The sequence below is a fragment of the Polistes canadensis genome, unplaced genomic scaffold (assembly GCF_001313835.1).
Source record: "Polistes canadensis isolate GaletaPanama2010 unplaced genomic scaffold, ASM131383v1 scaffold_354, whole genome shotgun sequence".
NCBI classification, from domain to species: Eukaryota; Metazoa; Arthropoda; class Insecta; order Hymenoptera; family Vespidae; genus Polistes; species Polistes canadensis.
In genome coordinates, this window is record NW_014569901.1 from 60,919 (window position 1) to 85,633 (window position 24,715).

The 24,715-nt window shown below is 32.6% G+C and overlaps 10 protein-coding genes across 18 annotated transcripts in view; 4 read left to right on the forward strand and 6 right to left on the reverse strand.

Moving 5' to 3' along the window:
- Positions 1 to 5,713, forward strand: part of LOC106791932 (sarcalumenin) — a 7,704-nt gene extending 1,991 nt beyond the window's left edge. The window contains exons 2-12 of the mRNA XM_014757950.1: positions 1,742 to 1,831; positions 1,897 to 1,982; positions 2,066 to 2,324; positions 2,395 to 3,357; positions 3,447 to 3,701; positions 3,783 to 3,899; positions 4,073 to 4,245; positions 4,329 to 4,520; positions 4,607 to 4,870; positions 4,963 to 5,341; positions 5,435 to 5,713. Coding sequence (XP_014613436.1) covers positions 1,742 to 1,831; positions 1,897 to 1,982; positions 2,066 to 2,324; positions 2,395 to 3,357; positions 3,447 to 3,701; positions 3,783 to 3,899; positions 4,073 to 4,245; positions 4,329 to 4,520; positions 4,607 to 4,870; positions 4,963 to 5,341; positions 5,435 to 5,451 — 2,795 coding nt within the window. The 3' untranslated portion in view covers positions 5,452 to 5,713. The remainder of the gene's footprint in view (positions 1 to 1,741; positions 1,832 to 1,896; positions 1,983 to 2,065; positions 2,325 to 2,394; positions 3,358 to 3,446; positions 3,702 to 3,782; positions 3,900 to 4,072; positions 4,246 to 4,328; positions 4,521 to 4,606; positions 4,871 to 4,962; positions 5,342 to 5,434) is intronic.
- Positions 5,714 to 5,979: 266 nt separating this feature from the next.
- On the reverse strand, positions 5,980 to 8,007 carry LOC106791911 (putative protein FAM10A4). Its single transcript, XM_014757921.1, has 3 exons — positions 7,755 to 8,007; positions 7,199 to 7,611; positions 5,980 to 5,991 (listed from the first exon to the last, which is right to left on the reverse strand). Exons 1-3 carry the CDS (start codon positions 8,005 to 8,007, stop codon positions 5,980 to 5,982), a joined length of 678 nt encoding a protein of 225 aa, XP_014613407.1.
- Positions 8,008 to 8,366: 359 nt separating this feature from the next.
- Positions 8,367 to 9,863, forward strand: LOC106791930 (protein Simiate). The gene has a single exon (XM_014757946.1). The coding sequence runs from the start codon at positions 8,962 to 8,964 to the stop codon at positions 9,724 to 9,726; it is 765 nt and encodes a 254-aa protein (XP_014613432.1). The 5' UTR covers positions 8,367 to 8,961; the 3' UTR covers positions 9,727 to 9,863.
- On the reverse strand, positions 9,793 to 12,014 carry LOC106791927 (4-hydroxybenzoate polyprenyltransferase, mitochondrial). Of its 3 annotated transcripts, none has more exons than XM_014757942.1 (7): positions 11,750 to 12,014; positions 11,262 to 11,616; positions 10,912 to 11,078; positions 10,688 to 10,835; positions 10,418 to 10,611; positions 10,150 to 10,338; positions 9,793 to 10,049 (listed from the first exon to the last, which is right to left on the reverse strand). In XM_014757942.1, the coding sequence occupies exons 2-7, from the start codon at positions 11,599 to 11,601 to the stop codon at positions 9,876 to 9,878; spliced, it is 1,212 nt and encodes a 403-aa protein (XP_014613428.1). In that variant the 5' UTR covers positions 11,602 to 11,616; positions 11,750 to 12,014; the 3' UTR covers positions 9,793 to 9,875. The 3 variants fall into 3 exon arrangements, with proteins under 3 accessions (XP_014613428.1, XP_014613430.1, XP_014613429.1); XM_014757944.1 differs by lacking the exon at positions 11,750 to 12,014 and having other exon boundaries at positions 11,262 to 11,355; positions 11,499 to 11,616; XM_014757943.1 differs by lacking the exon at positions 11,750 to 12,014 and having other exon boundaries at positions 11,262 to 11,355; positions 11,450 to 11,541.
- An 89-nt stretch (positions 12,015 to 12,103) lies between these two features.
- On the reverse strand, positions 12,104 to 14,101 carry LOC106791929 (26S proteasome non-ATPase regulatory subunit 6). Its single transcript, XM_014757945.1, has 5 exons — positions 13,828 to 14,101; positions 13,217 to 13,568; positions 12,813 to 13,141; positions 12,553 to 12,721; positions 12,104 to 12,480 (listed from the first exon to the last, which is right to left on the reverse strand). Exons 1-5 carry the CDS (start codon positions 13,970 to 13,972, stop codon positions 12,306 to 12,308), a joined length of 1,170 nt encoding a protein of 389 aa, XP_014613431.1. The 5' UTR covers positions 13,973 to 14,101; the 3' UTR covers positions 12,104 to 12,305.
- An 86-nt stretch (positions 14,102 to 14,187) lies between these two features.
- LOC106791933 (dnaJ homolog subfamily C member 30-like) lies at positions 14,188 to 15,445 on the forward strand. Its single transcript, XM_014757951.1, has one exon. It carries the CDS (start codon positions 14,660 to 14,662, stop codon positions 15,296 to 15,298), a length of 639 nt encoding a protein of 212 aa, XP_014613437.1. The 5' UTR covers positions 14,188 to 14,659; the 3' UTR covers positions 15,299 to 15,445.
- On the reverse strand, positions 15,228 to 17,091 carry LOC106791931 (vacuolar protein sorting-associated protein 37B). 2 transcript variants are annotated; one of them, XM_014757949.1, is made up of 6 exons: positions 16,880 to 17,091; positions 16,554 to 16,788; positions 16,289 to 16,460; positions 16,120 to 16,202; positions 15,769 to 16,035; positions 15,228 to 15,626 (listed from the first exon to the last, which is right to left on the reverse strand). In XM_014757949.1, exons 2-5 carry the CDS (start codon positions 16,683 to 16,685, stop codon positions 15,778 to 15,780), a joined length of 645 nt encoding a protein of 214 aa, XP_014613435.1. In that variant the 5' UTR covers positions 16,686 to 16,788; positions 16,880 to 17,091; the 3' UTR covers positions 15,228 to 15,626; positions 15,769 to 15,777. The 2 variants fall into 2 exon arrangements, with proteins under 2 accessions (XP_014613435.1, XP_014613434.1); XM_014757948.1 differs by having other exon boundaries at positions 15,758 to 16,035.
- A 59-nt stretch (positions 17,092 to 17,150) lies between these two features.
- LOC106791937 (ribosomal protein S6 kinase delta-1) lies at positions 17,151 to 21,223 on the forward strand. Of its 4 annotated transcripts, XM_014757963.1 has the most exons (6): positions 17,153 to 17,647; positions 17,750 to 17,847; positions 17,925 to 20,267; positions 20,367 to 20,462; positions 20,537 to 20,696; positions 20,906 to 20,945. In XM_014757963.1, exons 2-5 carry the CDS (start codon positions 17,752 to 17,754, stop codon positions 20,639 to 20,641), a joined length of 2,640 nt encoding a protein of 879 aa, XP_014613449.1. In that variant the 5' UTR covers positions 17,153 to 17,647; positions 17,750 to 17,751; the 3' UTR covers positions 20,642 to 20,696; positions 20,906 to 20,945. The 4 variants fall into 4 exon arrangements, with proteins under 4 accessions (XP_014613450.1, XP_014613451.1, XP_014613449.1 ...); XM_014757964.1 differs by having other exon boundaries at positions 17,151 to 17,847; positions 17,925 to 20,245; positions 20,906 to 21,057; XM_014757962.1 differs by having other exon boundaries at positions 17,153 to 17,847; positions 20,916 to 21,223.
- LOC106791938 (pancreatic triacylglycerol lipase-like) lies at positions 20,981 to 23,945 on the reverse strand. Of its 2 annotated transcripts, XM_014757967.1 has the most exons (9): positions 23,881 to 23,945; positions 23,213 to 23,227; positions 23,058 to 23,138; positions 22,705 to 22,973; positions 22,151 to 22,625; positions 21,787 to 22,038; positions 21,557 to 21,671; positions 21,275 to 21,481; positions 20,981 to 21,172 (listed from the first exon to the last, which is right to left on the reverse strand). In XM_014757967.1, exons 3-9 carry the CDS (start codon positions 23,125 to 23,127, stop codon positions 21,088 to 21,090), a joined length of 1,473 nt encoding a protein of 490 aa, XP_014613453.1. In that variant the 5' UTR covers positions 23,128 to 23,138; positions 23,213 to 23,227; positions 23,881 to 23,945; the 3' UTR covers positions 20,981 to 21,087. The 2 variants fall into 2 exon arrangements, with proteins under 2 accessions (XP_014613453.1, XP_014613452.1); XM_014757966.1 differs by lacking the exon at positions 23,881 to 23,945 and having other exon boundaries at positions 23,058 to 23,226.
- LOC106791934 (rho GTPase-activating protein 100F) overlaps positions 23,505 to 24,715 on the reverse strand; it is a 31,665-nt gene continuing 30,454 nt past the window's right edge. Inside the window, exon 22 of one of the 2 annotated variants that reach the window (XM_014757955.1) lies at positions 23,505 to 24,067. In XM_014757955.1, coding sequence (XP_014613441.1) covers positions 23,969 to 24,067 — 99 coding nt within the window. In that variant the 3' untranslated portion in view covers positions 23,505 to 23,968. The remainder of the gene's footprint in view (positions 24,068 to 24,715) is intronic. The other variant, XM_014757956.1, reaches the window with a different exon arrangement.

Consider the following 24,715-nt stretch of genomic DNA (forward strand, 5'->3'; position numbering starts at 1 on the left):
TTCTTCTTCTTCTTCTTCTTCTTCTTCTTCTTCTTCTTCTTCTTCTTCTTCTTCTTCTTCTTCTTCTTCTTCTTCTTCTTCTTCTGCTTCTTCTTCTTCCTCTTCTTCTTCTTCTTCTTCTTCTTTCTCTTCTTCTTCTTCTCTACTTCTTGCGAATTCATTTCTCATCGTAACAACTCGCACGATTTCTTGCTTTAATTAGGAAAAGTCTGGCTAATTTTTTGTTTACAATAATTAATCGGTGGTTTGGTGCAATCACGATTTTCATGTAGATATGACATAGGTATGGCATGAAGATGCTGTGACGGAATCTGTGACGGAATCTGTGACGATCTATTGACGAAGGTCAATGTTACGTAAAATCTTACTCGACAATCTGCGTCACCGCTTTTTGGCTCGTGGCCTCTCTTCGACGTCCGATTACCGCGATTATTATAATAGATTATATTTATCATATAGATACTACCTTAAAAAACTTTTGTTAAAATAACGAATCGTTATACTAATATCATCATATAATTGTGATATAGTATTATATTAAGAATATTTTGATGATACATACAAGGGCAGATATTACTTTCTATATTTTATTCATTTCTATTTGAAATTGTAGCTTGGAAGTTATACGCTTACGAATGAAACAGAACCATTAGGATACTAGAAGAAAAATGTCGATATTCATTATTTTTTGAATCGAAGTAAAGGGAGTGTATCGTGTAACTCTTACAATTAATAAACAAAATGTTCTATCGATGCTCTAACATATCTCGTATCTCTGGTTTTTTGCTCACAAATCTCTCAGACATTTTTCATAATGATAAGTCTATTAATAAACGATCTTTTTCCAGGACTATATGAAAAACAAGCATATAAATTGAGTTTGAGGAATATAATGGAATATTGAAAAATAGTTAATGATAAAATATTGTATAAGACAGGACACAAGATATTCTATTTCTATCTATGACAGTTGTGCTTGCCAAACGACAGCTGCATGCTTCTAGTTCTATCGCTAGAAGATATCCTACAATTTTCTTTAATTTTCTTATGTTTTATATTCCCTTCGCTTCTTTTCTACTTCTTCGTAATTTTCATTTTCATCTATATACGATATATTTCGAATGAAAGGTTCTACAAAAAAGTATAATATTTATTAACGGGGCACAAGTTGTTTGCATTTATAAATGATCTCTTAGAATATTGCAAGATCATTCTAGTTAAACTTGTCTAGTTTTTTTGTTCGTTTGTAGATAAAAATAAATTTCACTCATCCAATATATAAATATTTCCAACTGTTTGCTCGCCTCAAAGCCGCCTACCCATCGCTAAACTTAGAAGCCGGCCTCGCGTTTCCCAGGTATACTACTCAACGAGATCATATCGACAATTTCTTCGTCTAAAACATCTATTTATTTTCCCTCTCTCTCTCTCATGATTCAAGACAAAAATGTATTCGCCTTATTATTCGGAATATCGATCGTTTATTCGGCCATTGGTCAAATCATAGAGAAATCATAAATACTTAGGATGAATATTCGATTAAAGAGATAGGTCAAAGTTGGTTCAACCCAGCAGCTCGCTGTCATTGCTCGCAGTCATTGCTCGCAGTCATTGCTCGCAGCTTAATGTAATAATTGTGGCATCTTTTATTTGCATTGCTAGCACAAACAGCTTAGCGTCTATAGCGTAGAATTGAAAAGGAGCCGTATTGGAAGAGAATTAGACGAGTTGATCGTTTCAGGAGTGCAATGCGAAGAAGAGCTAGAATCTATACCACCGGAAGACCTTTGCCGGCCTTACATCGAGAAGGCACTCAAGGATCTCGGCACAGGTAATAGTTAAATGTTTAACGATTTCAGGTGGAACACAGGCATTTCTAGGATATTTCATTTAAAGGATCTTTGGAGCAGACCAGTGCAGAGGCCGATAATGTCAACGACGAGGAGGGACGCGAAGAAGAAGCGTTAGCTATCACTGAGGAGGTGCAAGAAAAAAGCCCTACTTAAGCTTACACGAGTATTATAATCAAAATTCTAACCAAACGCTTTTCTCTTTATGATCTTAGGCCGATAAATCGATAGAGGAAGAAGGAGGAGAAACTGATGAAGGAGGAGAAACTGACGATGAAATCAAGGAGTTGCGAGGAAAGGATCAACAAGATCTTTCTGGAGAAACTGATAAGATCAGTGTAGAAGAGGAAACTGTAGAGGAAACTGTAGAGGAAACTGTAGAAGAGACTGAAGATGAATCGATCCAAGCCTCTGACAAGGACGATCAAACGGATCAAGTTCCTAAAGATGACAGCGACGAAGAGATAAAAGAAGGTAAGTTGTAACAGTGAAGTAACGAACAGATCGAAATGCGACATGACGCGCCAATTTTCTTTGCTTGCAGACAAGAGTGAGGCTAAAGAAGAAGAGGAAGAAGAAGAAGAAGAAGAAGAAGAAGAAGAAGAAGAAGAAGAAGAAGAAGAAGAAGAAGAAGAAGAAGAAGAAGAAGAAGGAAAAGGAAAAGAAGAAGAAGAAGAAGAAAACGAATCCGTTAAACCAAAAGAGGAAGAAAAGGATCGATCCGAAGAAGAAGAGCAAAGATCTATCGAAGAAGAGGAGACGACTCAATTAGACGATGATGATTCGGCCGATGCCAAGTCGTCCGAAGACGAAGGTGCAAAGCCGGAAGAAAAATCTGAGGAAGAAAATTTAAAGAGCGATGCACCGTCTGACAGTGAAAATGAGATCGAAGAAAAAGAGGAAAGTTCCGAAAAGGTAGAGAAGAAGGACGAAGAGGAGGAAAAGGAAGATGACGAGAGTGTTGAGGATGATACTTATCAAGAAGATGGTTCTTTGGAACATGAAAACGCGGATGAAGTAACGCAAAACGATACAAAGATTGAAGAATTATCGCAAGAAATGAGCGAAGAAGGGAAGAAATCCGAAGAAAACGACAACGACGACGACGACGACGACGTTATATCTGAAAATGATAAGGAAGCTGACAAAGTGGACGAAGAAGATTTGGAGAAAAAGCTCGAGAGCGAAGAAAAAGAAGAACATGGGAGCGTAGAAGAAGCAGAAGAAGAAGAAAATGATGAAGCCAGTAAAGAGAAAGACGAAGCTGTAGAAATATCCGAAGAAACGATGGAAAAACAAGAAGAAGAAGAAGAAGAAGAAGGAGAAGAAAAAAGTGCGCAAAATGAAGAAGAAGAGAAAAGTGCGCAAGATGAAGGAGAAGAGAATAGTGAGCAAGACGAAGGAGACGAAATGGAAGAGGAAAAAGGTTCGTCTCGCGCGAAACGAGAAGTCGAAGACGAAAGTGAGGAACGACCGATAGAAGATAAAAGCGAGGATGATGAAGAAGGTAAATTCGATAAAGCCATATAATATTGTATTATACGTATAAACCCAGCTTAATTATTCGACCCTGAGATTCTTTAAATCTTATTTTAGCAAAAGTTGAAAGCGAGGAAGAACCGAGCCCTGAGGAGGATTTGATTCGAGAAATACAAATACCAGAAAATCTTCGACCGCGCGATCACATCAATCAATTGTTAAAATTAGACGAGGAAAACGAAGAAAAGGAACGTGCCATACAAAAAGTCTCCGATATCGTTTTGAGAGATTTGAAGAAGCTTTACGATAACGCGATTCAACCATTGGAAACGCTCTACAAGTACAGAGATCTCAGTAACAGACATTTTGGAGGTAAATATTCCATATCTTTGTGATTCTGATTTTGATTTCATTTCGCTACATACTTATCTTCTTAACCGTTTTTTACCACAGATCCCGAGATATTCTCTAAACCATTGATACTATTCATGGGTCCTTGGAGCGGCGGCAAATCTTCCATCATCAATTATTTATTGGACATAGAGTATACGACGATCGCATTGCGAACAGGTATGTGTAACTTGTTGATGATATTACAGAGGCGAATGTGTTTGAATGAGAAGCGAAAAGTTGGAAATACTTGGCACGCTAGAAGCATAAATATACAGATTAGTGTATGGGTGGTGGTGGTTTGAGAGAGTGCTTAAAGGAGCTTTGCAAATCGCCAAATGGAATTGACACAGGAGCTGAACCCTCTCCCGCCTACTTCAACATCCTAATGCACGGCGAAGAAGAAGAAGTTCTGGATGGTACGCAATTGGCAGCCGACTGGACTTTTTCTGGATTGCAAAAATTTGGCCAAGGGATGTTGGATCGTCTCAGAGGGCTACGCTTCGACAATAAGTTACTCGAGAAGGTAAACGGACGCGCTGTTACATACAAAAATCGATGAAATGGCATTAATCGTAAAAAAGTAATGGCTTCGCGTGTAAAAAACAGGTCAACATCGTCGAGATACCTGGCATCTTAGAGATACGCAAACAAGTTCAAAGATTGTTTCCGTTCAACGACGCCTGCCAATGGTTCATCGACAGGGCAGACATTATTTTCCTAGTCTACGATCCTTCGAAATTAGATGTTGGACCAGAAACAGAAGCCATTTTGGATCAACTTAAAGGCCGCGAATATCAAGTAAGTAAAAATCTCCTCTGGAATCCTCTGAATGTCTTTAAGTCTATCGTTCTATAACTTGTCTTGATTTATCTGACACACGACAGACACGAATTATACTGAATAAAGCTGATCAAGTCAAACCGGAAGAACTTATGAGAGTGCAAGGTGCTCTCATCTGGAATATATCTCCGTTAATGTCTAGCGCTGAACCACCGATAATGTATTCCACTTCCTTATGGTCTATACCCTACGAAACTGGAGCACCGACCAGGCTGCTCTACGCGCAAGAACGCGCCTTTCTTCGTGATTTGCGTTCTGCCATTGACAAAAGAGTTGAACATAAAATAGCCAGCGCTAGGAGATTTGCTGTAAGTCTGTCTTTGATGGAATTCTTTTGACGAACAAATATCCTGCTTTCCAAGACTCACTTTTATACCAACCACATCATTTCTCCTTACAGGTTCGTGTACGAAATCATGCAAAAATGGTAGATTGCTATTTAACGACGTATTACAATCACAAAACATTTTTTGGAAATAAGAAAGAAATTAGTGACAAAATCGTAGAAAATCCTCAAGATTATCATATTTACGAAGGCTTAAGTACTCTTACCAATATATCACGCTATGATCTTCCCGATCCAGACGTTTATCGGGATTTCTTCCGATTAAATCCTTTATACGATTTTCAGCTTTTAAGTTCAACTTGTACTTATTTCCGCGGTTGTCCCATAAATAGACTCGACGTTGCCATTGCATATGATCTGCCAGAACTTGTTGGAAAATATAAAAAATCTGTAGAAGTGGTGATGCATGAGAACGAGGCTAGTAGTCCATCCAGTTGAGTACAAATGCACCTTCTAAATGGAATTCTTTCTATTATATAGAGTACAGAATAATCGCTAATTTTCCTTTTACTCTACGTCCGAATAGATAAAATGATAAATTAAGATGATTGTGCGCAAATACAGTATTTTTCACAACGATAAGAGAAATCTCCTCCCATAATTATGAATTTAACGACCTACTACGATCATTTTTATTGGGAGTAGACTGTGTTCGAACATTGTGCTGGGAATAGAGCTGAGTCACGTATGAAGTTATATATGATTGAAATGCACATCGCTGTACATTCTCTAGAAAGAAAATGAATAACGAGAGAGAAAGAGAGAGAGAGAGAGAGAGAGAGAGAGAGAGAGAGAGAGAGAGAGAGAGAGAAAGAAAGAAAGAAAGAAAGAATGATGAAACGAATGAACGAACGAACGAATGAAAGAAAGAGAGAGAGAGAGAGAGAGAGAAGATATTTTAAGCAAGCATCAATGCTGCAAACAAATACGTTTTAAAAGCCACAAGGTTCATTGTACATCAAGACAATTTATAATCCTCCCACTATATTTCGATTCATTCAAAACATAAATGCGATCTCAGCAGTTAAATTACTAACTTGCAAATATCTTAAAAAATCTCCTCTTTTAAAATTATGCTTGCACCTGGAAGATAATGCGAGTGTTATCATTCCGATATAAGATGAACAGTGAAAGTTTTCCTTCAATGTGTTCTAACATAAAATTATTCATCATCAAATTAGCAGATGCATATTTCATAATTTCAACAAATCTCCTATCTATATCAATGATTTAAAATAATGATACAAACGTAATGAATTAAAAAAAAAAATGCAGACAAATTAAGAAAGCGCACAGTAAACCGTAGAAAATGCATCGTAGACATTAAGAAATAATGTTACTAAAGTATGAACAATCTATTTACTAAAATTTGTTCACAAAAAATTATGTCTTATTAAAAGAAAGCAAATGTCTGCAATTAAAAAAGCAAAAAATAACACATATTACATTTCCATATATTTTCATCTCATTATTTCATACCGCACAGTTTTCATCTTTTACATAAAACTAAAATGATTGTTATTTAGTTTATTTACATATTTTTCATTGTATGCATTTTATATATAAGAAAGCTAAAATAATTGAGAAACTGCTTCTAAAGTAAAGATTGGTCATTACCATCTTTATCCTTATCCATTTGATAAATTTGAAGTTACTTGTTGGCATTATATTGACACATAATCACACAAACCATTGACTTATTGTGAATATACGAATCGTTGATGTTGTTATGATTATAATAATGATTACCATTAGTTCTACTACACTATTATACTAGAACAACAGCAATGTCAATAGCAACACAATAATGACAATCATTTAAATATTATAACTATCGCTGCTACTGCTGCTGTTACTATTGCTGATACTACTAGTACTATTATTGTCGTTAATAATTGATTCGTTATATTATTTCAGTTCTTGTTATGGGTATTACTGTTCCATAATATAAGATACATTAGATAAATTAGATGACTTATTTTGCAGAAATAAATATTTATTTCTAAACATTCATTCTTAATCATTTGAAAATTTTTTAGAATCAAACTAAAATAGAATGCAAGTTTACATTTATAATAACTAACATTTCAGAGAAATTAATTTGCAGAGCAAAATTTCTTTGAAAATAATATTAAAGACAGCTGTAAATAGGTTTGACAAAAAATAATATCTTGAAAATAAAATAGAAAAAATAAAATGATTCTGTAATTACTTCTATTTACTGCTTACTACTAAGGTTTAATAAATATTATTGAATGAAAATAATAGAAGAAAAATAAAATTGACTTACGTTTGGAGTAGCTTCGCGTAACCAATCGTCGGCTTGTTCGTCAAAATCAAATTTACAAGCGAGTCTCAAGTCATTTACTGCCTCTTCCCATTTTCCAAGGAGATGATATGCTCGTCCTCTAAATTTGTGACCCGCCGCACTATCAGGATTCAATTCTAATACCTGATTACAATCGCGAATGCATGCATTAGGTTTCTTCAATAGTAGATAAATTTGTCCACGTTTTGCATATAAAAGTGCTGCTTGTGGATTTAATTTAATAGCTTCTGTATAAAGCTGTATAGCCTTTTCATAATCTTTTTCTACAAATGCTGAAACAGCTTCCGAACGTTTTGTTTCAGATTCTGCAATTTCTTCTTCAGTCGGTTTCACAGCAGAATTTCCCATTTCTTGCGGTGTGTCGGTGTCTGGTTCTATATAAATAAACAAATATGTGTATATACTTCTAATTAGAAGATTTAATAATGTTCAATCAATTTGGGATAAGTATCTTGCTCGTATCTCAAAAGGATTACATTTGAAAAGAATTATTCTCTCAAACAGTGTGCACACTCACCTATGACTCCTGTCATATCTAATTCCAAATCACTTTCTTCGCTCTCTACTTGCAATGTAGATTCAGTTTCTTCGAACTTTGATTCGGTTTCGCTCTTTGATTTAACAGGATCTACTTTACCACCAAAGTGCTCTATTAATGATTTAACAAAAGCTAATTCTGGTCTACATAAAATCCAAGGATGCGACTTGCACATTTCGACGAGGAATTTTAATTCATTAAGATGTTCCACATTTAAATTAGGTACTGACATTTTGCTACCTACAAAAGAAATGATAAAAAATAAATAAACTTTATTAATTCACTGAAGAAAATATAAAAAAGAAAAAGTATTAGCACCTTACTGACACTTATACGTTATTACTTGAAGATCTTTTTTATAGAAGAATTTAGTATTATTTTTTTCCCTTTCTATGTTTTTCTTTCTACTTCTTTCTTAAACAAATTCTTATTTATAACAAAGAACAAATAAAAATCAGAATTTTAAATGTAATGTATATATTTGTTTCTTATGAATGATATTCAATTTTATAGATAGATAGATAGAGAGAGAGAGAGAGAGAGAGAAAAAATAGGTTAATTTATCTGACAATACAATTATTATATTACCTTAAAGCACTATTACGAATTAACAATATGGAAAATATCCAAAATTTCGTTCTACGACGAATCGCGTTTTACGATATTTTCGACGAATATTCCTTCCTTTTATTTTTCTTCTAGATATTAGCTTGCCCTTTTTTAATAAACTTGTAATATTCAAATACACCTATGTAATATCATTTATTTTGTAGCGACCTTCTAGGGACAATTTGTAGAGAGTGTAATTGCCAAGAGAACAGTAGTCCCACCGTTTACGTATAAATATTGTATGGAGTAGTAATATGAGACGACACCGAAGTATTTAACTTTAACATTATTTTAATAGGTTTGATCACGGTGGGTTTGATAATGATAATAATACATCATAATGTATCATGTGTGACAACCGAATTTATAGTATAGTGTTTTTTCGTCATTTATTTTTTCCCTAGCAGAACTACAACCTGTATTCTCGGAGTTGCATAAACAAACTTATTAAATAGGTTCGAACGAAACGTGTGTGTACATATATCATATCATAATACTCAGAAATAGAGAGAAAGAGATTAAGAAAAGAATTTGAGATTATCGTACAAATATATAAACGTACAATTTTCATTTGAGCATGGAACCATTGTTGAAAAAATTCAAGACTACGAATGATCGAAAAAGTGAAATTAACGATGACATAAATGATGATGTTGACAAATGTAAAATAAAAATGAATGTAAACCGAATATTTAATAGTGATGAGAAAGTAGTTGACTCGAACGATGATGTAAAAAAAAAAGAAAATTCAATTTTCTTAACAGATGAGGATTCGTTTCTATTTCCGCCTGACAATGATATTTCAGATATGCTAGAAGAAATCAACTTTAATGGTTCCTTACAAACTATTACCGAACGTTACTTTTCCACATATTACAAAGTTGATGTTCAGAAGCCTGGTGACGACATGTGCATCAGAATACACAGTAATCGTATTTGTTTGATTTCTTTAGCACCAAGTCATAACATTTTTCAAAACGATAAGAAAATATTAAAAGTTAATTACAAAGTTAGCGATAAGTTAGACAGAATGCTAAATAAAGTATCTGGAAAAAGCAAACACGGTGCTCAACCTTTGCAAGTTGATTCGAACATTTGTACAATATCTTGTTCGGATGGACAAACGTACACAATCAAGTGTTGTATTATTGGAAAATTAATAGAAGTTAATGACGTATTATTGGAATGTCCGGAAACTTTAAAGGAACCACCGCACAAAGGTGGATATTTGGCTCTTGTATTGCCTAACTTAAAACTATTGGATAAAGTAAAAGATACCCTATTAACATCAGAAGAATATAAAGCATTAATACTTTCGCGATCTGAAGTTAAAATGTCTTAATTAAGTAGGAGAAAAAAAGGAGAGATACAGATATGAGAACAGTAAAAGATTATGCGCGTGTTTTTCTATGTACATAATATGACATATATTATAAAATTATGTATTTGGTTACACTGACTAAATCAATGGCACTCTAATAACTTCTACATTTATTTTATACTATTTTCCTTCTCATCTTGCTTATTTCGTTGATCTTGCTTATCTGGGAGATCTTTCCATAAATTACTTAAAATAATACCTGTAAAAAGTATCAGTCCTACATTCCGATTAGATATAAATTTTTTAGCACAATCCTTAGGATTATTGATATCTAAAGTATATATCTGAAATGATGAAGTAGATAACATTATTATTTATGTGCTTTAGTTTATAGTAATATAAACTAATTAATACATAAATTAATATACGTTAATAATAATTTACCTGATTGACAAGATGTATTCCAGTTAGTACTACTGCTGCATAATAAGGCCAAGTTTGTGCAGTTACAATGCCAGATGTTATCAATCCTGTCATCATAAATATACCGAATGCAGACAAATATAATTGCGTTTTATCCCCGAACTTTAACGCGGTCGATTTAATGTTTAACAATAAATCATCTACCTTGTCCTAATATAATGGCATTTTTAGTAATTCAATATTGTTCTTAAATGTCGCATAAAAAATAATCAAATGCATTAACGTTTACTTGATGAGCGTAAATAGTATCGTATATGATAGTCCAACAAACTCCGGCAACATAAAGAGGTAGGCACGCAGACCAATCGCATGATCCTCGCACAGCTGACCATCCCAATAGAGCTCCCCAATTGAAAGTCATTCCTAGTATTAATTGGGGCCAATACGTTATTCTTTTCATCAAAGGATAAATTATTACTAATCCTGTAACAAGCAATAAATATAATATTTATGCATTTTAATATTCTTTATATTGTTTTATCTATCGATGGATAATGACCTAAAGAACTTGCACCAAGAAAAACGCTGTACCAGTTTAATTGTAATAACACGAGTAAGCCTAAGCTCAATTGTCCTCCAAGAAAAATAAGCGACTGTAAATACGTTAGTTGCCCGGTAGCCAAAGGTCTATCTTTCGTTCTTGCTACCTAACAAAAATTTGATTTTGTAGAATATGATAAAATTATGAAATGGTTACAAGTTGGTAAACTTTAGATTAAATACCATTTTGTCTATATCTTTATCCCACATATCATTTATAGTACAACCAGCACCTCGCATTATAAATGCACCTAATCCGAATAGCGTCAATAATTTGAAGTCTGGTAAAGAGACTGGAGGTGTTGCCATAGCTATGCTCCAACCGCAAGGCCAAAATAACAACCATGATCCTAAAAATTAATAATGTCTTTATAACTTATTTTATTAATACATATAAATTTATTTTAAACTTTATATTATTTATATATTTATTTAATTTTTATATACATTTTATTATTTAATTAGTTATTATAAATATAAATATGTTGTTAATAAGTACATTAACGTTCAATTAATTTATATGTATATCTTACCTATAGGTTTATCTATTCTCATAAGCTTCATATAGGGTTGCACTTTTGATGAAAAATTGAGTATTCTTGCCGTTAATCTTGAATATCTTCTCTCCTGGCAATGGGACAAATCAATATAAGATAATGTGTTTGATCCTAACAAAGGCTTAACTTTATTATCTATGTCAAAACATATTTTATATTTGTACTTAATTTGGTTAAAGGATAAAGTATGAAAATTCTTAAAAGAGCATATACTGCTTAAAGTTATCCTCTTGATCTGTTTTAGATTAGAATGATCAATGTACGTTAGCAACCCAAAAGATGCACCAAGTTTTTGACCACTTCGCATTGATAACATGGTTTTATATCTTATCTGAAATATATTTGTTTAATAAAAGAAGAATTGAATTGGAGAGAGAACGCATTATTTAGATTTATATGTACATGTATACTTTAATAGTCAAGATAAAACGTGAATAATGCAACTAACGTATAATCAACATTACCTCAGATCGCGACCTTGGGTATAAAATAGTCTTTTTTAAATAAGGTTAACTTTTATAGATCATAAGTTATAAACAAAATCTCAATTATTGATTCTGTATTGATAGGTATGGTATATATATAGCATACCTATTTCAATATGATTTTCAAATTTCACACAACGAATGACATTGTATATCGATGGTTAAAACAAAACATCGAACTATCATATTCGACTAACTTATGACCACTTTGAGGTGCTGCTATCTTCAGGAATGAAGTATACGCAATTTGGAAATGACTCTGAGATGAAATTGTTGCTATTTCTCATATAATCAAACAGATAAATCTAGAGAAAGAGTTAAAATGTCATTAAATTAATCTGATACAAATAGTTTATTCGTAATTTTTTAAGGTACGAATATGACAGGATAATACAACTTTTTAATATAAGATAAAAATACATTAATATATAACAAACTTATTAAATGATAAAGAAAAGGAAAAGTTACATATAATATGTGAAAAATGTATGATACATATTTGACACAAATAAATTGATTTAAATCGGATGTTGATTCATATATTGATAACCCGTGACAATTTTTGTACTCTATTAAGAAGCAAGTCTCCTTGCTTTACCATTGCTTGGTACTGCCAATTTTTACTATCTGGACGATTAGTTTCCACTACTCCGCCAACGCGATCAACCTTACAATGCAATCTCCCAGCTGCAATAAATCGGGATAGTTCCCTGAAAATAGAAGAGATATGTGTGTTAGATTGTGTGCGTGTATGTATATCGGTAAATGAAGAAATGGCTTACTGATCTATATATTCTACAGTAACTCCGAATGCTTCTGCCATATAATATAGCGTTAAAGAGCGATAAGACTCTAATAATTGCGTATATGCAAGAATGCGCATTTCTCTAACATAGTATCTGTAATGTGGAAATACCAAATAATCCCTTCTTAGTAATCCTTCCACTTGCGCTAAAAGAAAAGTAAGAAAATCAAGGTAATGACCGAATATAATACAAGAGAAAGACTATATTTTAGAAAGATAATTGTTTGCAAAAGTTACCAAGATTCTTGAAGAATTCAGCATAATGACAATTATATAAGGAAAATAGATAATCCTTAACGTCAGAATTGCTGTGCAATACTTCTAAAATTTCTGATCCTTTAATGATCTTATCGCGCAATTCATTCCTTGGCAAACTTATCATACTTAAATAAACAGTGTATCTTACAAATGTATTGTAATCCATAAGTTCATAACTTGTGAATGTACTTATCGTGTCCAAAAAAAAGTTTGCTGCTTCTTTAAAATCGCGTACTGCTATACAGTAAGTTCCTTGATATACTTTCAAGCGATTTCGCCTATCCCAATCACCTCCTTCTTCGATTAAACTAAAAATTTGTAAAATCTTCCATAAATATCGTACCTAAGTAGGTAAGCACCCACGCATGAATGCTTATACATACCTTTTTGCTTTTTCTATATTCCTTGTTATATGATCGTGATCCAAATAAAACAAACCAATTCTAATATTATGAAATACGATATCTAGTCTATGACCCAAGGACACAGTTTTATCATAAGTTTTTCTAAATGCTGTTATCGCCCCTTCTTTGTCCCCAATTCGACAAAGATGTTCGGACTTTTTAAGATTGGCTTCGCGTACTTCCATTTCTCCTAAATTTTTTTCAGCGTCCTCAATTGCTCCATCTAACTCTTTTAATTGCTCTGCATTACGAGCTCTCATATTGGCCAAAAGTGTTTCATCTACTATCCAACCTAGATCTCGACAAACTTCTTCGTAAAATGGTGCCATATCTATCAAATAGAAAATACTATACATTAGTTATGTATATAAGTAATACATTTTTGATACTGAAGGAAAGATGAACGATAAGTATAGGATGTATTTTCCATACGTCTAACGTTTCACTTCAAATCTAATGAAAATATTAATTTGAGATATTGCCACGTAATATTCTATAATCTTTTAAATCTCCATAACTTACAATGTTATTGATATAAATAAAATTGAATAAATGTAATATAAGGCAATAGGGAAAAAATGCAAACTCACTTTCTGCTTTAATGGCATCGAGTAGTTTAGTTTTCAAATAGGGATCTTCATGGTGTTCTGGAAGACTTAATAAGAATTTAATTTGCGCTAATTCTAAATTAGGATTTTTTTCTAATCCTTCCTCTTCTAAATTTTCTAACGGCATTGTAACGTGGGTAATTAATGTATTGACAGTAACAGCAGATTCAACGGAGGATTACTACCGCGACGACGGATGTATACAGTTACTATAGATCGGAAACGTATTGATGCATGTGGAATAAGGAAAGAAACATGATTGGTTAATGCACTCCCTACTTTGTATATCACATTCTTTTGCCAACTTGACGAGGTTGATCCTAACCAACCTAATCTACAATAAGTTAACCTAACCTTTTTCTGATCATTCCTAGAAAAGAGGACATATATATTATTTATAATAATACATTAAAGATGACCTCTCGAGAGATCTTCAGTCAATCAATTATTTGATCGAATTTGATTGAAATTAAATCTGCATCTCTATATTATAGTAGATATAATATATTCCGTATTTAAAGGATATTCGAAAGGATATTTGGATGATTTGTACAACGTAACCAGTGGCTTTTCTATGCATTTAAGAAAATAATTGTCACGGTATATATATATATTTCATCTCTTAAACATTTTTAATCAATCGAAAGATTTGCAATGAAAATAATCAATGTGTAAAAAATGTGCAATGAAAGTTTATCAAGATGACTAGGAAATATGGTATTAGCGTGCAATATATTACATATGGATGCACGCACACATGATATTGGAAATAAAGTAATAACATTAATTATATCATATTTGTGATTTAGTCGTAATGACGATAACTATGCGTATCGGTGTTAATAATCATTGGATAGAAAAGATTCTTCCTTACAATAGCATAATAAATTTATTAGTTTTTCGTTCGGTGCAGTTTAAATCTTGCGCATATTCGAACACAAAAACACATTATGATACATTGGAAATCTCACCGGACGCTACTAAAATACAAATAAAATCGGCATATTATAAATTGAGCATGCAATATCATCCAGATAAAAATGATTCAGAACTAGCGAAAAGAAAATTTCAAAATATTTCAGAAGCATACGAAGTATTATACAATTATCAAACGCGCAAACGTTATGACAGATCTATTCTAGTCAAGCAAAACATTCAGAAAAATATTCCAAAAACCAATTATACGTATGCTTCTACCTATAACAGTAAAATAAATCCTATGGGAAATAGATATTTTAATTTTGATGAATGGACTCGTCAACATTATGGCGAAACGTTTAGTAAAAGAAAAAAGACAGAGAACATTATCAAAACGAATATAAAAATTAGTGAAGAAAAAGAAAACTTCCAGGATAGGTTCATTATATTTAGTGCAGTATTTATCGTAATAATTTATTTAATTATTCAATTAAACACACATGCCAATTATGATGAACCGAAAAAAAAAAATTAACACAAAATCTAGTTTAAAATATATTGCGACATAGTAGAATTATCCAAAAGTAGTAATTTTATTTTAAGTTAAACTTAGATTACTAGTATATGGAGCACACCTACATATAATGTAAATTATTGTAGATAATTACATTTGAAAAAAGTATTTCTTAGTGTTTTAATGATGAATACATTTTCTTAATATCCAATGAAATGATAATACTAATACGCTTGACAATATTACGACCTCCACAAGAAAGTTGAAGAAATGGAAGCATTAGATTGCAGCATCTTTTATCATTTTTTTTTTTAACATGGACGTACTACAGTGGACGAATTAGATTAATCTGGAAATACGAAAATATAACTTAACTAGTATTTCTGCACACTATAAAATGAATATTATTAAAATCCATACTTTTTCTGGAAAATATTATAATTTTATTTTGTATTTAAAAAGTAAAACAATTATTCATACGTATTATGTACAATTCATGTTCAATATGGCCTATAAAGAGAAGGACCAGATGGTAAGGGCATCGGCATTGATACAGGTCCCGTTGGATATGGTATGGAGGGTGCCATTCCAGGAAAGTTTGAAGAAAAATAAGATGCAGTATGCGATGACTTTCGCATTATTTCTCTAATCTTATCGACTTTAACTTTACGTAAGTGCATTAATTTTCTTCTCGATAAAAATTGTTCTAAAAATTCATCCACTTCTAAATCACCGGCTAAAAATGATTCTGCTGTTTTCTGAAATATAAGACTCACAAATTAGTTATTATGTTATTTTTTTATTTGGGCATAAATAAAGATAGAACTCGATAAAGTTTGTACCTCTGATTCCTCTTCGATTTCTGCTGCAGCTGCTTGCAAAAGATCTAATGCCGTATCGACCGTCATACTTCCTGATCTCTCCTCTAGAATTATGATAGATATATTTCTTAATTAATATATTACTTATCAAAATAAATCAACGTTATTTAATATTTATTCAAAAACGTACTAATCTCATTGAGTTTTTCCTTAACGCTGAGACATAATCGTTGTCCCTTTTCGCTAAGTTCTTTTAGCATTCGTTTACCTTCTTCCAAGTCGGGTTGTTTCGAAAGATTAAATTCTGCCAACGATCTGTTGCTTGCCATAAGTACTTCTTTTTCCGTTTCAAGTTCCTTAAACTAATATCAAGAAAATATTTGTTAAACGTGTTATCCTATAGAAGACTTATATTAAATGCTACAATCTAGTTTTTAAAACTGTATTCAAATTACCTGCTTTATGTCCTTAACAATATCTTCGAATTTGCTATCGTCGTTTAATATATCCTTTAACTCTTCGTTACTTAAATGTGTTAACAAACCTAACGCAGCTGGTATATCAGGTTCTTGACTTGATTTATACATTTTGCAATATTTATACTTTTTCAATGATCAATTTATATATACAAATAGTTACTGTATGTATATATATATGTAATATAAATTTGTCTTCAAACTTGAAACGATTCTTCGAAAAAAGAATACCAATTGTTGAAATACATATATGTACTTAATTAACCTATACTATAATGATCTATGATGAAATAATATTTTCTTACCAAATGACTGGAAATGATTGTTTCTGCGTTTCAGCCAAGATACAGCAATAATTAGAGATTTGTATTTTCTGTATTTTAAAATTACAATAAGAAAGATATTATGTGATTATTTACCAAGTAAATGTAATATAATCATATATAGATATTTGTCTTCTTTTTGTATTGTCTAATCATAAAACGCGCTTGCGCGATCATTGTTTTGTGATTCAACCACGCCTCTAGCGGCTGAGTCAAAGAACCAGCCAACAAGACGACGGAAGCGCCTCGCGCGGGAGAAAAAACGGAGAATCATCGCTATGAGTAGCATCGACAATTAAAATAAACCGTTTCTTCATAATTGATAAATATTTTTATCGATAAGTGACTAATAGAAACGATAAAATAAATAATAAATAGTTTGAGGAAAATCTCGCATGCAATGTTAAAATCATAATTATTGAAATGTTGCATTACGATAAAACGATTGCATATGTACACACGCTACTATCGATTTAATAATTAATCGATATTTAAGGAAATGTGTAATGTCAGGGTTGAAAGCGTCTTTTAGTTGTCACCTATTGCGCGCGTTTCTTAGAAATTATTGACTATTATTAATTAAAGTAAGAGAGAGAGAGAGAGAGATATTTATTTATTTATCGACGCTAATCGCGAGTACAAACTTCTCTTTTTTATAATCATCATGATAACCGTAAGCTGTCTTCCAAGTTATTTACGTTATAACCTCAAAGTGAACATCGGAGATGGTTTATGTACGTTAGGTTGAAGGTAATTGGAAACTCGTCTCTGAAATGAAGCCAAGAGTTACACATTTTGAAAGTAGTTAATTATATTAAAATTGTTTAACATTAAAAAAATGTATATTATAAGACATGCCAGGAACGAAAGACAAGTGGATTAGACGTTTCGTTATACCCGAAACTACACGACATAGTAAAGGCTTTACCATTTACAAGGTCACATCCGTGGTAAGATTTTGTTGTATGATTTAAAAATAATCTAATGATAATTAGGTTTGACATACTCAAATGTTTGTAACTTTTAGGTATATTTAAAAGCGTCCAGAGAGGAAATATCTAAGGTATCTGTTTGGAAACGTTACAATGACTTTAAAAAACTTCATTCGGAATTATACGCTTTACATGGACGCTTTCAAATTAAAGACAATTTTCCTCCATTTACAAAATCTAAATTTTTTGGAAGATTCGAAGTGGAAGTCATCGAAGAAAGAAAGCACAGCGCGTTACAGTTCTTAGATTTTATTGGAAAGCATCAGTGCTTATATACCAGTGACATTTTCATCAGATTTTTTGAGAACAGTCTTTTAGATTGTAATATAAATGATTGTTCGCAATCTATTAGTTCTGATACTTCTGAAGAGGATCATAATAACATTGCAGAGAGGACGTGTCTTTCGAAGTCACAAGTTACAAGTTCTTTGGCCGTAGAAAGAAATTCATTAAAATTGAATACGGTCACTTCCTCCAAAGAATATGACAAAGAATATAATACCACTAACGCGTTACAGACGCAAATTATAGAACATAGTCATATTTCTAAAGGCGAGAAGACTTTAGGCATAGATACTAACGTGTCGAATGTATATAACAAACTAGAAGATAATCTGATAAGTAAATATGAAAATTTAAATGAGGAAAAGTATGAAATCAAAAAGACAAAAATGGTAAAAATTCCCAACTCTAAAATGATACAAGATTGTTCAGATCTTGCTCGTACATGCAAGGAAATTACGCATTATATCATAGTAGCTGCAGCTTATATAAATGCAGCATTCAAGCACGAAGCTATTGCAGAATACGAAGAAGCGTTTGCTCAATACAAAATGGGTATCTCTACGTTATTGCTTGGCGTCGAAACAGATCCTGACCATGTGAGGAAAATAAGAATTAAAAAAAATATATCTAAATATTTAGATAGGGCGGAGAAATTATATAATAAATATTTAAACTGGAATATTTCGGTGCTAAATAAGCCTGTGTCGGAGCTTCAATATTACAAAGTATTGAAAATTATAGATTCCGTAATGCTTGTTACAGATTTGCATTCGAGTAATGTTAGAATTGTTAAAAGTATTGAAAAATCGTTATGCAATAAGGAAAATATTAACAACTATATATTGCGCGGGCAAATACCATTTATGGTGCATTTACATGCATATATTGAAACGGAGACGACGGTATTTCTTATATTGGAATACATTAAACGTGGTAGATTGTGGGATTTTATAATGAAAAATTACAAACCGTGCGATCATTCGTTTAAAAGAGATTCTATGGAAACGCTTGGTATCAGCAGCCAATATCAAAATACTTTGGAAGAAATACTTAATAACGATAATGAAATCAAATTAATAAAAAGCGGAGCGGTAGAACTTCCGTGTACTCCCTGTACTTATGACACTGCATCGACAGAGATAAAACATATGTTAAAGGAAGATAAAGATCAATGTCGGAAGGATACTTTAGGTGAAGTCTGTGGCAGTGATGTGCCTACGACACAATTATTAGAAAAAGCGCAAAAATTGTTACAATCCGTTAATGCTACTTTAAGAAGAAGTAATTCTGTTGCTATCCATTTAAATGAATCTAAAGACCTGATGTATTCTCGAGATAATATCAAGCGAGTAATAGAGACTGATAATATTTGTCGATGTGAATGTTCTCTTAAATTAGCATATAATTCTAATCTTAATGAACCCACGCGCAATGATAGTAATAATCGAGAGAAGAAAGAGGTGTTTGAATCGATTAAATTCTTTGGAAAAAATAAGATATTGCCAATAAACACGTCAAAGGAGAATAATTTGAAGAAATGTTTAAGTAATAGTTTGGAGTTCAGTTTTAGCGATGCACAAGAAAATGATACGTTAGATAACACTAGTTTGGACGGATCGTGTAACTCGTTAACAGATAAGAATCTCAAATGTGAATCTTTCCAAACTGAAGATATTATCGGACAAAGTAATGCATCAATGTCGAAATATTTGAAGGAAAATTGTATGATAGAAAAGAGCAAAGATTCTGTCCATGCGAACAATCATTCCGATCCTAATTGCGGCAAATTAGTAAATTGGGAAATTAAGGAAGAAGTTGTTTGTCGTTGGGCAGCAGAAATTCTCTTAGTGCTCGAAGCGTTGCATCAACAAGGAGTTGTAATTTTTGATTTGAAACCTGAAAACATTTTATTGGATGACCATGATCATGTAATATTAACGTATATTGTACCATATCGTAACATCGAATTAACCAAAATAAGAGAAGCATATTCATCTCCGGAGCTGTACACATTTTCGCCTATGACTTCTATTTCGGCAGCAACAGATATTTGGAATTATGGAGTCATTTTGTACGAATTACTAACAGGCATTGTATGCTTTCAAATTGATTCAAGAGTTAAATCATTATAATGATATATAGATTATTTACCAATTCTACGATTAATCCTATATGTTTATTCTTTTTTGCAGAAATTTAGTTCCTTGCACGCAGAACCATTCCGTTCTCATTCCGTTCTTAGCATACCTAGTAAATTGTCGGGTAATGCCAGATCTTTACTTTTAAGTGTAAGTCTTACCATAACATTTTCTTATTTGTTCCCGTTTGTTTCTCATTTAAATCATTGAATTATTTTAAATAGATTTTAAAGTATAATCCAGAGGAACGATTAACAATATCGGATATAAAGGAGCATTGTTTCTTTGAAAATATTGATTGGTCCAACATGGTATATTGTACAGTTTAAAAGCAAAATGATATGATCTATGATCTAAAAGAGAGATTTCTCGTCTATTGTGAAGGTAAGGATTAATAATTTTTTGTTAAGAATTTGGCCTCTCGCCATTCAAATATATAAATACTTTTTTTGTTTTTACAAAAAAAAGTAAGAAAGACAAATGATTATATATTATATTATATATTACATACACTGTGTAAGTAGTAAGACCTAATAATTAATCGTTTCAAAGAAAACGAAGAGAAAATTTCCACATGAATTCTTATATATCAGTTCGTTTCAGATGGAAAATAAATTTTGTACAGTTTAATTGAAGAACAAAAAAATGATAGAAAAAATATACATGCGTGCATTGAAAAATTTTGAGATATTTTAATCTATAGACGATGATTAAGAATATAATCGATACAAATATCAAAATATAACAGATTGTTCTAATGAAAGAGTACAATTTCTTAATGTTGGTTGCATGGTATGTTCTGGAGTTCCACACGTATCTTTTCTATACCAATCGGAGCATTTAAATTGCAACATTCCCATCTGTAATAATTATAATAATATTATAAATAATAAGAAATGAATTATTTATAATAGCGCTCGCGCGAAATAAGAATTCTTAATTATAGTCATTTAAAGTTTTACCTATCTCCCTTCCTGTTCTCGAGAAACAATTTGTTTAATAGTATAGTATCCGAAGAATCGGCTCTTATTTCCTCTTGTCCATATTTTTCGATTGTTTTATAATATTGTATTGTTCCTTTTATAACCGTTACTTTATGTAAACTAGATAAAAAATCATTCGCCGCGATATTGTAGAAAAACATTGGTTGATTGTATAGTTTGGGCAGTCTGGAAAGAAGAATTGAATTATATTAATGAAAAATAAAGCTGCAAGTAGATATATGAAAATATCAATTGAACAACTGGCAACTGATTTTGAAGGTCGTCGTTGAATTATTTTGATACGTCTTAAAAATCAATGTTCCCATAGTTCTTGATAAACCCATAGCTGTCCTTATAGTAGCTCTGAACGGTTCTCCTGAAAAAGTTTTGATTGTTTTCAAGTAAATATTTTAATCGTTCCTTTATATAAAACATTAAATTAGTCTGTAATGAAATGCAATGGTATTATGTATAATACAATATAGTAATACCACAAAAGGGTGGTCCACTTCTGGTAGGTAAAAAGTAAGTTCCCAATGAGCCATGATTTGCTCTGTATCCCATTTCTTGAGACCAAACAGTAGATTCCAGAGGGAAACAAGTTCCTCTTGTATATGAAATGATTCCGTGAGGGCAGGGCCATGCTATAAATTTGCATTTTTGGGATTGCGTCAATATGCTTTCTAGGTAAAGTTGCCAGGCCCTTAAGTGACTGCAAGCTATTTCCCTATCCAACAATTCTTCTGTAACGAGTAGAACAATAAATATATAATATTATGAATAGAAGGGGCGAGAGTAATTATTTAGTATTGTAATAATGTCCTGATCGTGGAAGAATACAGGATTGTCGTCTACCTTTCAAATGACTAACGACGACAGAATTTTGAACGTCGGAACATCCTGGTTGTTCTTTACCGCCATTAGGAAAAATGTCAATGTGTCCGATAGGTTTGAGAAGACCAAATCCATCGATAAAATTCTCTGAGCCATCCGTATGAATAATATCAACGAGATAAGCGTCGCTAGCGTCGAGCTTTCTCGATTTTTCTCGAAAGAAATGATTTCGAAAAAATGGCGAAGCCGGATCGAGGCCGGTAATACGAGCAAGGAGAAGGCCCCATTTTTTCAACATTTCAGAAGCGCATCCTGCTACGTGAGCTCCCAAGCTAAAACCCGTAAGGTGTACGTCCATCGGATCGGTCCCCAAGTTGAAGGCATCCAGAAGGACAAGGGCAAGTTGTCGGCCAACCAATTCGGTATTAGCGACTGCAGCCGCATAAGTTGTGCCTGCTCCTCTTGTCCAATCCGGAATCAATATATTTACATCCTCCTATGTCCAATGACAAAATAATCATTTTGTTCCTTTATAAAGATCATCATTTAAATAGGTAGGTGTGGTGAACATTTACCAGATCGAGAAGAGCATTGATCCCGCGAATCAAACTATTATCGTTACCGCTACCTTTGAAGCCGTGTATTATAACTTTCAGTTGCTTCGATACATTCAATCGAGATTGTAACAATGATTCGGATTGATCTGCATACGTAACAATCTTTGGATTTTCCCGATTGCTTCTGGTATATAATAGGAATTTGGTTTTAATAACGTTTGGATGCTCGGGAGGTCTTTTGAAAGATAAGTGGGCCGCCGGTGGATCGGCGAAGCACCCGACTAGATCTAACATATCGATACGGCGATTAACATATACCTAACTCTATCGTCTTATTGTTAAATATATTATAATTAACAAGACGTACATACCATAACAAATTTTTCCTTTCAATTCTTCGCGACTGTATCCGAGTCGTCGTAATTTAATACGATTAGACATGCCTAGTATTCCTAGGATAGAATTATTAGGTCGTAGAGAGAGATTAGAATTTATAGAGAGTACGCGTAGATCGCATTATACTCACCGCGATATCCTCTTCCTTCGATCGAAGATAACGACAAGATTATAAGACAAACGATAGTTAGATCTCGAATCAAAAATATCATACTGATATTCCGCATTTTTCTATATTTCTCAGTAATTAATTGCATTAGGTATATGAATTTTTGTTGGTTCGAAGCACTCACACTTAACTTAACTGTGTCTTAAGAAAATATGAGAGTCGTGTATACCCGACGCAAAAAATCCGGACATTTTTCAAACGCGCATGATTGATTTGCGTAAAGTTAACGGTAGTAGGGAATAGAAACGTGCCATTTAAAACTATTATTATTATTATATTGGAAATATACATGACGAAGAGAACAAATCTTTTTTGTCTCTACACATTTTTTTTCTAAGACTCAAAGTTTGGATGATAAGGTATTTCAATGACTAACTCGAATTTCATTGAATTATTTATCGTGAAAATAAGTTGTCGTTTACGCTCACGCTGGAAGACTTTCGCTTTGTGTTTAAATGCAACGAAAAATACTATGGCCTCCTTCTTGTGATGCAACACATAATGCAATGTAATAAGTATAAACAATAATCGAGGATCTCGACGAGTAGGACTTTCTCTTCGTTTCACGTAGAAACGAATGGGGACGTAGGTGGTGTTTTGATAATTCAAACAATCGATAATGTACTGACCCACATTCTAAACGTTATTGAAGAGTTCATCTAAAACCGGCCGAACGAGTTCCGTCTCTTTTTCCCCCATGCTCCCGTAAAAGATGCGTTAAACTAAGTGATTCAATGCATTGAAACTATATCGTGTGGTATGAGTGTTGAAAATATTTCTTCTTACTTCGCGTAACTGTAACTCGGTACGGCAAATCTGAAAGGAAAATTTTTGAGTAGTTTCGTATAAGATATAACAAAAGTCAGATAAGGATAAAAGGATCCGTACTTACAACATATTTATTTGTAATATTTTAGTAATATACTCCTTAGTGTAGACATATATTTATATCGTATGGCAGCATATTATTATGACGCTTTTTTTCAATACAAGTAAGGTAACTGACAGAAGGATTCATGTTTTATTATTCGCGGTTCGGGAAACGACATTGTTAATTTCACTTTCTTTTGAAGCTTTCGTTTACATTCGTCATTTCGTAATTACACGAACATGATTTGCGTTCATTCTTTCTCTCTCTCTCTCTCTCTCCCTCTCATTCATTCTCGGTTGTGCACGATTCACGCAGCTCCCGCTCGTTCTCGCGTCAAATCAAAATCCTTTGCAGTCGTTTCTCGATAACCATGGATCTACCATTGCTATGATCCACCAAGGATTTCTTTTTTTTTTTAAATAAACTCCAATTAATTCGTTATTAAGTTAATTTAGTTCATTTGCCGCAGGCGTTACACGCTTATCGACCGCACGTGCGAACCGGCATTTAATAATAATAATAATGATAATGATGATGATGATGATGATGATGATAATAATAATAATAATAATAATAATAATAATAATAATAAT